The 12041-nt window shown below is 40.5% G+C and overlaps 1 protein-coding gene across 1 annotated transcript in view; it reads right to left on the bottom strand.

The window, feature by feature from the left end:
* Window positions 1-4392, bottom strand: part of LOC118804841 (regulating synaptic membrane exocytosis protein 2-like) — a 94716-nt gene extending 90324 nt beyond the window's left edge. Inside the window, exon 1 of the mRNA XM_036565464.1 lies at window positions 4244-4392. Coding sequence (XP_036421357.1) covers window positions 4244-4392 — 149 coding nt within the window. The remainder of the gene's footprint in view (window positions 1-4243) is intronic.
* Between the last annotated feature and the right edge of the window lie 7649 nt (window positions 4393-12041).

Here is a 12041-nt window from a genome sequence, read left to right as displayed (position 1 = left end):
CATGAATGCATTATATCAAGCCATATTGTCATTTCCTGCCCTCTTCTGAATCACGATTACTATAACGGGACCGAGAAACTCCAGTAATGTGTGAGAACACTCAGTCACACCACGAGCGACAGGATGAGTCAAGCGCAGCTCGTGCAGAGAGGACATTTTTCACACAAAAGGTGGCAAAAAAGCCTGAGTGTGATAAATGGGGAAGCGTTTTGGACCTGCCACAATGAAAGGTTAGCGATGCCACACAAAACGTAACGTCAGTTTGCATAGAAATGTCACACGTCCACACCACACTGCATCAGGCAGTCGACAATCTGGCCCTTATACAACACATACTAGTACTCTGAGGGTCAGGTGGGCTTCAGACACAGCAGGACAGGTTCGCTGGCTCTGTACAGAAGACCCAGAAGGTCCAGAAGTGCGTAGTGGGCACAGAATGCATACAGTTTCTGGTAACACTTTATTTGGATAGTCCACTGTAGATGCTTTGTAGGTATTTAATTTACTTTCAAGTTACACACACACACACCTTCTAACATGCAAACTTCACACAGAAAGGACCCTGGTCGCCCGGCTGGGGAACCGAACCCAGGCCCTCCTTGCTGTAGGAGGAGCTGCAACCCACTGCGTCCACTTTCAAGTTACAATGAAAGTAAATCAATATTTACTGAATTGACCATCATTTTTTTTAACTCTAGACCTGCTCTAAACCTAACCCTCACCCTAACCTCAACCCAACACCTAAATCCAACCCTCAGCCCGGTCCAAGCTCTAACCCTGGTCCAAATCCTAACCCTAATCCCATCACTGTTTAGATTCAACTGAGTTTCAACAGATAGTTTGTTAACAGTTTGAACATCTGTAGATAATCTATAGGGGACTATAATGGACTCTCCAAATAAAGTGAGACCATTTTTCTGTGTAGCTTCAGAACTGAACTAGGCCTGTCACGATCATCACATTTTAGCTGATGATTAATTGTCATAAAATGGTTTTATTGTCTTTTTTGTTCATTTTATGAAACTATTAAAGCACCCGCCTAAAGAAGGTACATTGACTGATCTTGCTTCCTAGCTATCTTTACTTTGCAGCTAACGCTACATTGTCCTGACGCAAAATAATAAGCTGCACTGTGTGAACGATCACGTGTAAAGTCAACCGAAATGGACATTTTTATCTTCAGAGTAGTAGTGGTTGGTGTACCGCTTGAGTTCTTCCTCAGATATGAGTTTTGTGCACATACTGGAAGCTTACACACACCAATCAGCAAGGTGCTAACTGCACATCTAAATCCTCACACACTCGCCTCACACCACAGCGGAAAACACATAATCGAGTATGCAGTTAGCACTATGCTACTTGGTGAGGTATTAGCTTCCATTATTTGTTAGCAACAATAGCCTCGTGGCTCCGGTGCTAAAAATAAGGAAGCAAATTTATGAAACCAAACACGTCTCGGCGCTCAAACCACATTTTGGGGTAAAGCCAGGGATTTTTTGGGTCAGCTGGATTTTTGTGGACCTGTTGCTTTAACAAACAGACTAATTGTTCAGTTATACATCTTAAGACTTACAATTCAGAACTGCTATGAATTATTCAGTATCCACTACGCATTATTTGATATCTACTATGAATTATCCTGTATCCACTATGAGTTATTCAGTATCCACTATAAGTTATTTGATATTAATTATGAATTACTCAGTGTCCACTATGAATTATTTAGCATCTACTAAAAATTATTTGATATCTATTATAAATGATTTAGTATCCATTATAAATCATTCAGTGTCTACTATGATTAATTCAGTATATACTGTAAATTATTCAGTATTTAATATGAATTATACAATATCTACTATGAATTATTCAGTGTCCACTACGAATTATTTAGCATCTACTATGAATTATTCGATATCTATTATAAATTATTTAGCATCCATTGTGAATCATTCAGTGTCTACTATAACTTATTCAGTATTTAATATGAATTATGCAGTATCTACTATGAATTATTTGATATCCACTAAGAATTATTCAGTGTCAACTATGAATTATTCAGTATATACCATAAATTATTCTGTATTTAATATGAATTATACAGTATCCACTATGAATTATTCAGTATATACCATAAATTATTCTGTATTTAATATGAATTATACAGTATCCACTATGAATTATTTAATATCTACTATGAATTATTCAGTATTTAATATGAATTGTTTGACATCTCTTACAAATTATTTGATATCCACTATGAATTATTCAGTATCTACTATGAACTGTTTAGAATCTACTATGAATGATTCAGTATCTGCTATGAACTGTTTAGAATCTACTATGAATGATTCAGTATCTACTATGAATGATTCAGTATCTGCTATGAACTGTTTAGAATCTACTATGAATGATTCAGTATCTACTATGAACTGTTTAGAATCTACTATGAATGATTCAGTATCTACTATGAATGATTCAGTATCTACTATGAACTGTTTAGAATCTACTATGAATGATTCAGTATCTACTATGTACTGTTTAGAATCTACTATGAATGATTCAGTATCTACTATGAATGATTCAGTATCTACTATGAACTGTTTAGAATCTACTATGAATGATTCAGTATCTACTATGAACTGTTTAGAATCTACTATGAATGATGCAGTATCTACTATGAATGATTCAGTATCTGCTATGAATTGTTTAGAATCTACTATGAATTATTCAGTATCTACTATGAATGATTCAGTATCTGCTATGAACTGTTTAGAATCTACTATGAATGATTCAGTATCTACTATGTACTGTTTAGAATCTACTATGAATGATTCAGTATCTACTATGAATGATTCAGTATCTACTATGAACTGTTTAGAATCTACTATGAATGATTCAGTATCTACTATGAACTGTTTAGAATCTACTATGAATGATGCAGTATCTACTATGAATGATTCAGTATCTGCTATGAATTGTTTAGAATCTACTATGAATTATTCAGTATCTACTATGAATGATTCAGTATCTGCTATGAACTGTTTAGAATCTACTATGAATGATTCAGTATCTACTATGAATGATTCAGTATCTACTATGAACTGTTTAGAATCTACTATGAATGATTCAGTATCTACTATGAATGATTCAGTATCTACTATGAACTGTTTAGAATCTACTATGAATGATTCATCACCTGCTGTGAAACCACCGTTCTGCAGTGATAAGAGTGAGGAACTGAAGTGCGGACCCTCATACAGACCCTTGGAGTTTAACAGGTTCAGAGAAAAAGCCTGACCTGAACCCCAGCTTAAACTGAAATCATCACCCCAAACGAGACTTCCGCAGAGCTGCAAAGCACCACGTGTCAATAAAAACACACTCGTGGAAAAAATGCACGCAAAGCTTCGAGTCTCAATAAAACACTAAGGGGGTGATAAACAGAGGTGACACGTCTTTATGACTCGAGTTAAGGCTGAGTGCAAAGGCAGCAGCCCTTATTCTCTCCCTGAGCGCTGCCATCACCCATCACAGCTCAGTACCCGCCAGCTTCTTCCACAAATTCCCCGTTCCACCTTAAATGGTGCAGCAGTTCGCTGCAGGCTGTGGGCGCCGGAATGGAACTGCTGCGCCATTTTTAAGGTGGACCGGATGAGTTGGAGCCAGAAGCCGGCGGAGCGAGGGAGGGGGGCTCGTTCGTGCTTGGTGGAAGGGGCGAGAGGAGTGGACAGCGACGTGGTGCTGAAAGGCTAAGACGGGAGAGGAGAGTCTGTCCAGCACGAGACAAGCTAACGCTTCATTCAGCAGGAGCCGTGAAAACGTGAATGGCACAAAAAAGAGAAAAAAAGCAGCCTAGTGTGGGATTTTTCTCCCCCCCTCCCTCCTTTTCTCTTCGCCGAAGATGGCGCCCAGAGCTAACCCAACCCAGGAGGACGCAAAAGCTGCTACACCGGCGCCAGTGGCAGCGAAAGCCCAAGCAAAAGACCCTAAATGTAGAAAAGCAGAGCCCCCCAACAAGACACCCCAGGCACCAGCACTTGGGGGGGTTTAGACGAGGCTGAGGACAGCTCCCTGTTCGAATTTCCCCGTTCCACCTTAAATGGTGCAGCAGTTACATTCTGGCGCCTCAGGCGCCAGAATGTAACTGCTGCACCATTTAAGGTGGAACGGGGAAATTCGAACAACAAGCTGGCGAATGGGAAGCCGCAGTGGGGTAAACGAGGAGGAGGAGGTGTCTTACTTCAGCATGGACTGCTCCTTCTCCTCTTCCTTCTTCTGTCGATCCATGACCGAGAGGATGATCTTTCGCTCCTCCTCGGTGAGGTGGCTCAGGTCCGGCGTGTCCGGCGGGGCTGCCGGGCTGCCCCGGGGCCCGAGAGGAGCTGACATCTTCAGGCTGCTGCAAAGAATGATAGATATACATGTACATATGCATACATAGTACAGAAAGCAGGCTTATCATAAAGCTAGAGGAGCCAATGCAGCAATAGGGCTCCCTATATAGGCACCATGACATTATAGGCGACTATCCTGAATGGACAATATCATCATATCCCATATTATTAGCGCTAAACGTTGCTCCAGCTACGTTTGGCCACCTGCGCCGCCTTCAGAACGCGCTATAAACATCCACCAGCTAATTCCCATTGACTTGCTCCGCCGTCCTGCACGAGCAGCTCCTTCCTCCCCGCCTCGTGCACACCTTCCCCACAAACATCATCCCCGGGCAAAGAAATCAAGCCTTCTTGCCTTTTAGCTCGCAATCATGGTCAGTCCAGTCTAACCCATAGCTGCTCCCTCTGTTTAAGGCTCTTCTCTCCGCGTCGTTTGGTGCTTTTTTATTATGACTATTTATTATTTTTTTATTTATTATTTTTTTCTTGAGCCCACCTAGCCCCCCGCCCCCCCACTGCTCCTCTCCTGGCTGATAAAATTCTTGGAGATTTCTTCAATGCAGGAAAAAAAAATGGATGCAATAAAGGGGAAACAGTCCGAAAGCCCTGGTGGGCGGAGCGACGCTCTGACGTAGGACAAAGATCAGCCACGCCCCCCTGATGGTGGGGGCAAAGCGGAAGTCACCGAGGAGTTCTCGTTTCCCACCTGTTTTCCGGCAAGTGAGGATCTTCATGCTTAAAATAGGTGGTTCTCCAAGGGTTCTTGGGTGCAGGCGTTGGTTCTGTATGGAACCATAGGTCATATATGCTTAAATGGTTTCTTTGCATGGTGAAATGGTTCTTCAGGAGGATGTGTTGTGTATGGTTCTATATAGCACCAAAAAGGGCTCTATATAGAAAATGATTCTGTATAGAACTATGAAAACTCATGATTAAATGCATGATTAAAGGGTTCTCTGCATCATGAAAGGGTTCTTCAGACTGATGAAGAAAGTGTTGTGTATGGTTCTATATAGCACCTTTTTGAAAAGGGTTCTATATAGCATCAAAAACTCGCTACTATGTCAAGCTTGTTATAATAGAAGAGCCTTATATACATATATACACATATATACAGAAGGAAAAAACCTACTTTACCATTAATGAAACGACAAAAATTTAATGACAAAAATGGAGATACAAGGTATTTCTTACGTTTATATATATATATATATATATATATATATATATATATATGTATATATGTATATATGTATATATATATATGTAAGATTCTCCATAAAAGCTAAAGTTAAGTTAAACAATAATTGTGTATTAAAATCTACAGAATGTGTTCACTTATTTACATTTAAAAAATCAACAAATGATGTCATTTGAATGGGGAGGGGTTCAATTCTACATCAAGTATTCAACATTACAGTACAATATTACATACAATATTAACACCAAACATTAAAGATGCCTTTCTGGCCTGACTCGTTTATGCACATCCACTGTACACCTTATCATGGTTGAGTTTCAGTCTAGACTCATTTTTAGAGCAGAAAGTCATTGTGTACCACTCCCTACCTTTTAAAAACATCTTCAGTTTAACAGCAGAGGCTAGATTTTAGATCTTGCCCAACGCAGTGGTTGGTAATTATACTTTAAGCTTGCTGGCTCAGGAAACTGCTTAAGCACCATTCTCATAAACAGACAAACGCTGATTGTCTGTTGGCTTAGTTAGCACTACCAGCCTGGTCGTTTATCACCTCATACCCTTTAGATGGAAAACAGAGATTTAGTTTAGTTTGAGCTTGATGTTTTTAGATGCTCTCTATGTTGTAGAGCTGTGCACTGTATTGTATCTGCTCTGCGGAGTGTTGGGTGTGCGGTGGCCTATAGAGATGACTGTGTTTCAGATCGAGGGACGTGTCAGTCACTATTTTGTGGTCAGTTCTGAGTTCAGTGCAGTGTTTGCTGGACGTACGGAAATGAAGGGAAGGCATGAAGCAGCCGATCCAACCAGTTCGTCCAGGCCCTGTGAGCAACAAAGAACACCATCAATGTCCAGGTGAAGACTGCAGAACAAATCCACTGAAGACACAGCATAACTCTCAATGAATAATCTGGACCGTATTCAGGCGCAGTCATCTCTCCCTCTCACTCCCCTCTAACCAAAAGCCAGAGAAGTCAAAGATATTGTTTACAGGTTGTGACTTCATAAGTCTTGAGTACCAAGATTATATCTGGATGAGGCCAAACCACATAAAAATGCAGTGTAAACGCATTTAAAACAGATACAAATCTGATTGTTCACTTCAGGAGGTGGACTGAGACGCACTTGAGCTACACGTAATAGGAGCGTAAACACAACCGTCTCTCCAAGACACATTCAACAACCAAAACCCCTCCCAGTACAACCAAAACCCCTCCTGGTATAACCAAAACCCCTGCCAGTACAACCAAAATTCTCCCAGTACAACTGAATTTCCTCCCAGTACAACCGAATCTCCTCCCAGTACAACCAAAACCCCTCCCAGTACAACTGAATTTCCTCCCAGTACAACCAAAACCCCTCCCAGTACAACCAAAACCCCTCCCAGTACAATCGAATCTCCTCCCAGTACAACCAAAACCCCTCCTGGTACAACCAAAACCCCTCCTGGTATAACCAAAACCCCTCCCAGTACAACTGAATTTCCTCCCAGTACAACCGAATCTCCTCCCAGTACAACCAAAACCCCTCCCAGTGCAATCGAATCTCCTCCCAGTACAACCAAAACTCCTCCAAGTACAACCAAAACTCCTCCAAGTAAAACCAAAACCCCTGCCAGTACAACCAAAATTCACCCAGTACAACACAGACTCCTCCCAGTACAACCTAAAGTCCTCCCAGTACAATTGAAACACTTCCCAGCACAACCAAAACTCTTCCCAGTACAACCAAAACTCCTCCCAGTACAACCAAAACTCCCCCCAGTACAATTAAAACTCTTCCCAGCACAACTGAAACTCTTCCCAGTACAACCAAAACTCCTTCCAGCATAAACAAAACTCCTCCCCATGCAGTACATCACTGGGCTTGTGTTCCGTGTCTGCAAGGAAGATAATCATGGAGGACATGCAAGGTTGGGGACCAGATGAAACAAAACATTTAATAGCAATATGGACAGAGTCTGCTGCGCAAAAAAAAAAACACACAAGACTCGCAACCGCGCAACATTTGAACAAATATTTAAACAACTTTGGTTGCTGCATAACGAGCGGATTTGCATATTCCGGAGACACATTTGACTACCAAGTGAAAATGCATGAGGCTAAAATCTTACCAGGATACGATCCAGTTACAGGACACAGGAGGTGACCAGGTGTAAACAGGGCCAAAAGCTTTCCACAGTCTTGGACAAGAGCATAGTTTTGGTTTCTGTAGTGACTGAGGGTCAATTTACATTTGTATGGGCTTTCTCCTCCATGTTGAACGCTCTCTGGGAGTACATGTGGTGATGTTACCCTAAAATCTGTAAAATACTTTCTGGGTACCCAGGGACGGATTATGGTCTTGATATAACTTTTATTTCAAAGTCAAACTCAAAACTATCATAAAACAGTGTCTCAGTCATCAGGCAGTGAATTCATAACCATTTCATGTAGTAACTTTCTGTGAGGGAGCTTTTAGAGGTGGACGTCTGGTTCCTATCACCACCACTGTGAACAGTTCTGACTCAGTAAGTTTCTCTAGAACAGAGCGTTTCACACCAAACCACTCTGAACGACCCTCTTTACATCTTAACCAATTAATTGTGCAGAAATTTTGAAAAATAGGTGGAATTCCCCTTTAACAGTGTAGTGTGTGGGAGATGGGGGGAGAATATGTTTAACTCTGTGAGGCCCAGTAGATGTAAGAGGTAGTACTACACATTATAGGAGCATCTATTACAGCCATATATTGAATCAATTTTAGGAAACCAAAGGTTCTTCTGGGACGTCGCTCTAAAGAACCCTTTTTGGAACCCTTATTTTTAAGAATGGAGCTGGTGTCGTTGCCATTCTAGAGGCTCCAGCTCCTCTGACTGCTGCAGTGCTTTCCCACACAGCTTTATGAACACTTCTTCCTCAGAGAGACTACAGGGCTGTAAATGGACCTATGCTGCCACCTGCTGTTGAGGAGGAAGACACTGCTTAGCCCAATTGTAAGAAACAGTCATTTATCCATCCAGTATGTAATTAACTATTTAATTAACCCCCTTCTGCACGTGTTATGAGAGTAACTAAAAACATATTTGATTCACTTTTCTTGCATAAAACGGACATGATTATTAAATATCAAAACTTTTTTTTAAGATAATGTGTGTAGGGATCATTTTGGGGTACGTTGCCTTGAGGCAACATTGTGTGGCAATGGGAAGAAATGATATAGAGCCGTGTTGTAACACATTAATAAACAGGGCAACAGTGACCCGCTGCTTGCCAAATAGTGAGCCCACATTCATCTGTGTTGTTAAATAGTCATAAATCTGAAAAAAGGTTTTCTTTGGGGGCTATTTTGCCTCACAGCACCCTGCATGTATCCCTCCACCATGAATTAATTAAAAAATATAACTTTTATTTCAAAGTCAAACTCAAAACTATCGTAAAACAGTGTCTCAGTCATCAGGCAGTGAATTCATAACCATTTCATCTAATAACTTTCTGTGAGGGAGCTTTTAGAGGTGGACGTCTGGTTCCTATCACCACCACTGTGAACAATTCTGATTCTGTCTAATCCGTTCCACTGTCGCACAATGTTGCTTCTAGACAACAAACATATTTCTGCAAATTCTCATAACAAAAAAAAATGAATACTGAATGTTAAAACAGAAGTTTAAATGTGCCCACTGAGAGATAGCATGACCAGGAGCATGCTTTTTATTGTTCCCTTTATTGTTAACGCTGCCATTGTCTTTAAAATGTTATTGCAAAGTGAGGAAAACAGGTTTGTTGCCCTGAGGCAACATCGTGCAATAGAGAGTTAACTGTGTAATTATGTAACAACACTTAAGTAGTATAGTAAATGGGCTGTATTAACTCTAGAACTCTAAGTTTTAAAGTTACAGTACTATGCAAAAGTCAAAGACCCCCTCCTCCTTTTATTTCATTTTCAGCTGTTTCAATACAAGTTATTAAATTTTCAGCATCAGGAAAAAAGCATCTAAAGTCATACAACAGAAAATTACACAGAAGCCCCAACAACTAAACTTAATGGCACATTTTTAAGTGTAATCTTATGCAGGTTTGGGCGCCTCTGGTCAGTGTGAGTGTAATTACGTTAACATATCCTCTGCAGAGAACACACTTCTGCACATTCTAATACACAATTACTGTTTATTTGCTGAATTTTCTTAAACATATTTAAGAAAACATAAACGTAAAATGTGGCCTGTGCAAACTTTTGCATACGAGTGTGTTTCCTGTGTCCACTCTTTACCTTTATTCCAGCTTCCATTCTTCTCAGGAGCCTCACTTTCAGCTCCTCAAAGAATCTGCAGACACACCTCCAAAGTTCAGTCTTGGAAGCTGGTTGATCATTTTCTGAAGTAATCAAACACATTCAGTGGTGTTGAGGTCTGGACTCTGGGGTGGTCAGTCCATCGTTCAGCTTCTTTGTTTGATGTGTCCGTCTCCTTTTCTCAGTGAGGTTCTTCTTGACAGCTACACATCCTTTCAGACCCACAGCGCTGAGTCGTCTTCTCACAGTGGAAGGATGGACAGAAACACCTGTGGATGTTTTCAGATCTGAAGCAGCTTGATTTTCTCCTCTCTCTCAGAGATGAAAGCTTTAAGTGCTGTTTATCTGATGGGGGCAGTTTTGGTGTCTACCAGCTCTTCCAGGTGGTTGTTAGGAGCCCCGTTTTCTCTGTAGCTTTTAATCAGTTTTTGAGCTCCAGATTTGGAAACTTTCGTATGCAAGTGGATTATCTAATTTCCTTAAAAACTCCTGAATAATAAATAACTTCTATTTAAAGTCTGTTTTGACTGGAAGTTTAATATATGAAGGGCGGTTTTGCACTGTACTGTATGCATCAAAATATTTTAGATTTTGAAATATAAACCCACCAGAATTTTAAATCCTGCCAGAGTAAAATGTAAAACACTGAAGGAAGGATGGTGGAGAGTGTCAGTGACATAAACAGGCCCATTTATGGGGAAAAAAAAAAAAACATTTTAATTGAATGGTGCTTAACGTGTTTGTTCTAAATTTGTTTAGCATTTGTAGAACTGGTTGTATTCATTTGCAAAGTGTCACTGAGGGCTATTTGAAAACCTGTGCTTTATTTCTTTGATATTATTTGTTTTGTTGTATTTGTTTGTTTATGTGGGACAGACTAGACTACACTGTATTGGTACTCTGGGCTGTGTTTGATAGTCATGTTCTGTATTTGTTCATAAGCATTTATAAAACATGCTCTGTTTGTTTCCTCGGTTTGGCATTAAAGGGGAATTCCACCATGTTTTCAAAATTCCTGCATTATTTCTTTCTTTACAGTGGTGGTGATAGGAACCAGGGGTCGCCATGACTACAACACAAATATAGACATTTTATTTACTATCCAAAACCACCAGTGCACCGACACGAGTCTTCTGAGTTTATATGGAATGTTGATGATGGAAAAATAGTGGAAAATCTGAAATTTTCTTTGGGGACTATTTTGCCTCAGCATGTATCCCTCCACCATGAATGGAGTTTAAGGCCAATATCTTCTCTAAACTATCATAAAACAGTGTCTCAGTCATCAGGCAGTGAATTCATAACCATTTCATGTAGTAACTTTCTGTGAGGGAGCTTTTAGAGGTGGACGTCTGGTTCCTATCACCACCACTGTGAACAGTTCTGACTCGGTAAGTTTCTCTAGAACAGAGTGTTTCAACACCAAACCACTCTGAACGGCTCTGTTTACATCTTAACCAATTAATTGTGTAGAAATTTTGAAAGATTTGTGGAAATGACCTTTAACCTATACTAAGCCGGTTTTGTTACACACTTCAATAATCTAAGAAAAGCTCTATTGGTTGGCATTGAAGTCCGTGTAGTTACTGAATAGCAAACCTTAGTGTGTAACAAACCTGGAATGTTAAAGGGTTAAATTAGTCCCATAGATTAATCACAGCAGGTGAGTTAGGACTTTCACAGCCTGGAGAGGAGAGTGTAGGACCCTGGAGTCACCAGGCTGAATGAGAAGAATGCAAGCTGTCAGTCTGCAACGCTGCAAAAACAGAAAAGAGGAAGTGCTCTGTGCAAGGAGGATGTTGGGGTTAGTGGCTGGGTCACGTGCCGTATCACTGCATGGTACTCTTATAAAAGGGAATAGGTCTGTTGTTGGTTTTAATCAGTTTTCTCTCATTGATTTTGCTTAACAAATGCATGCAAGTCAGAGAAACGTAGCTGTGCTCTTTCAGTGAAATTAAGTGAGTGCTCAGAAGTGTTTATTTGGTCAGTGCAATCTCGAGAGTAACGCTCAACTTCTTTCCCATTGCAACATCTATTTGCACATTCTTTTACATGTCTTACCCACACTGTTCGTGTTTACTTTCCCCCGGCCTATCTTTCCATCTCTGTGTATGTTTTCTTTTACTCCGCGGTTTACTGCCTGGCCATTCTGTTGGCTGCAAGTGGAAGTTACTGAC

This window comes from Colossoma macropomum, unplaced genomic scaffold (genome assembly GCF_904425465.1).
Source record: "Colossoma macropomum unplaced genomic scaffold, Colossoma_macropomum, whole genome shotgun sequence".
Classification (NCBI taxonomy): domain Eukaryota; kingdom Metazoa; phylum Chordata; class Actinopteri; order Characiformes; family Serrasalmidae; genus Colossoma; species Colossoma macropomum.
The sequence above is the reverse complement of the archived record's forward strand: the minus strand, read 5'-3'. Positions and strand labels throughout refer to the sequence as shown.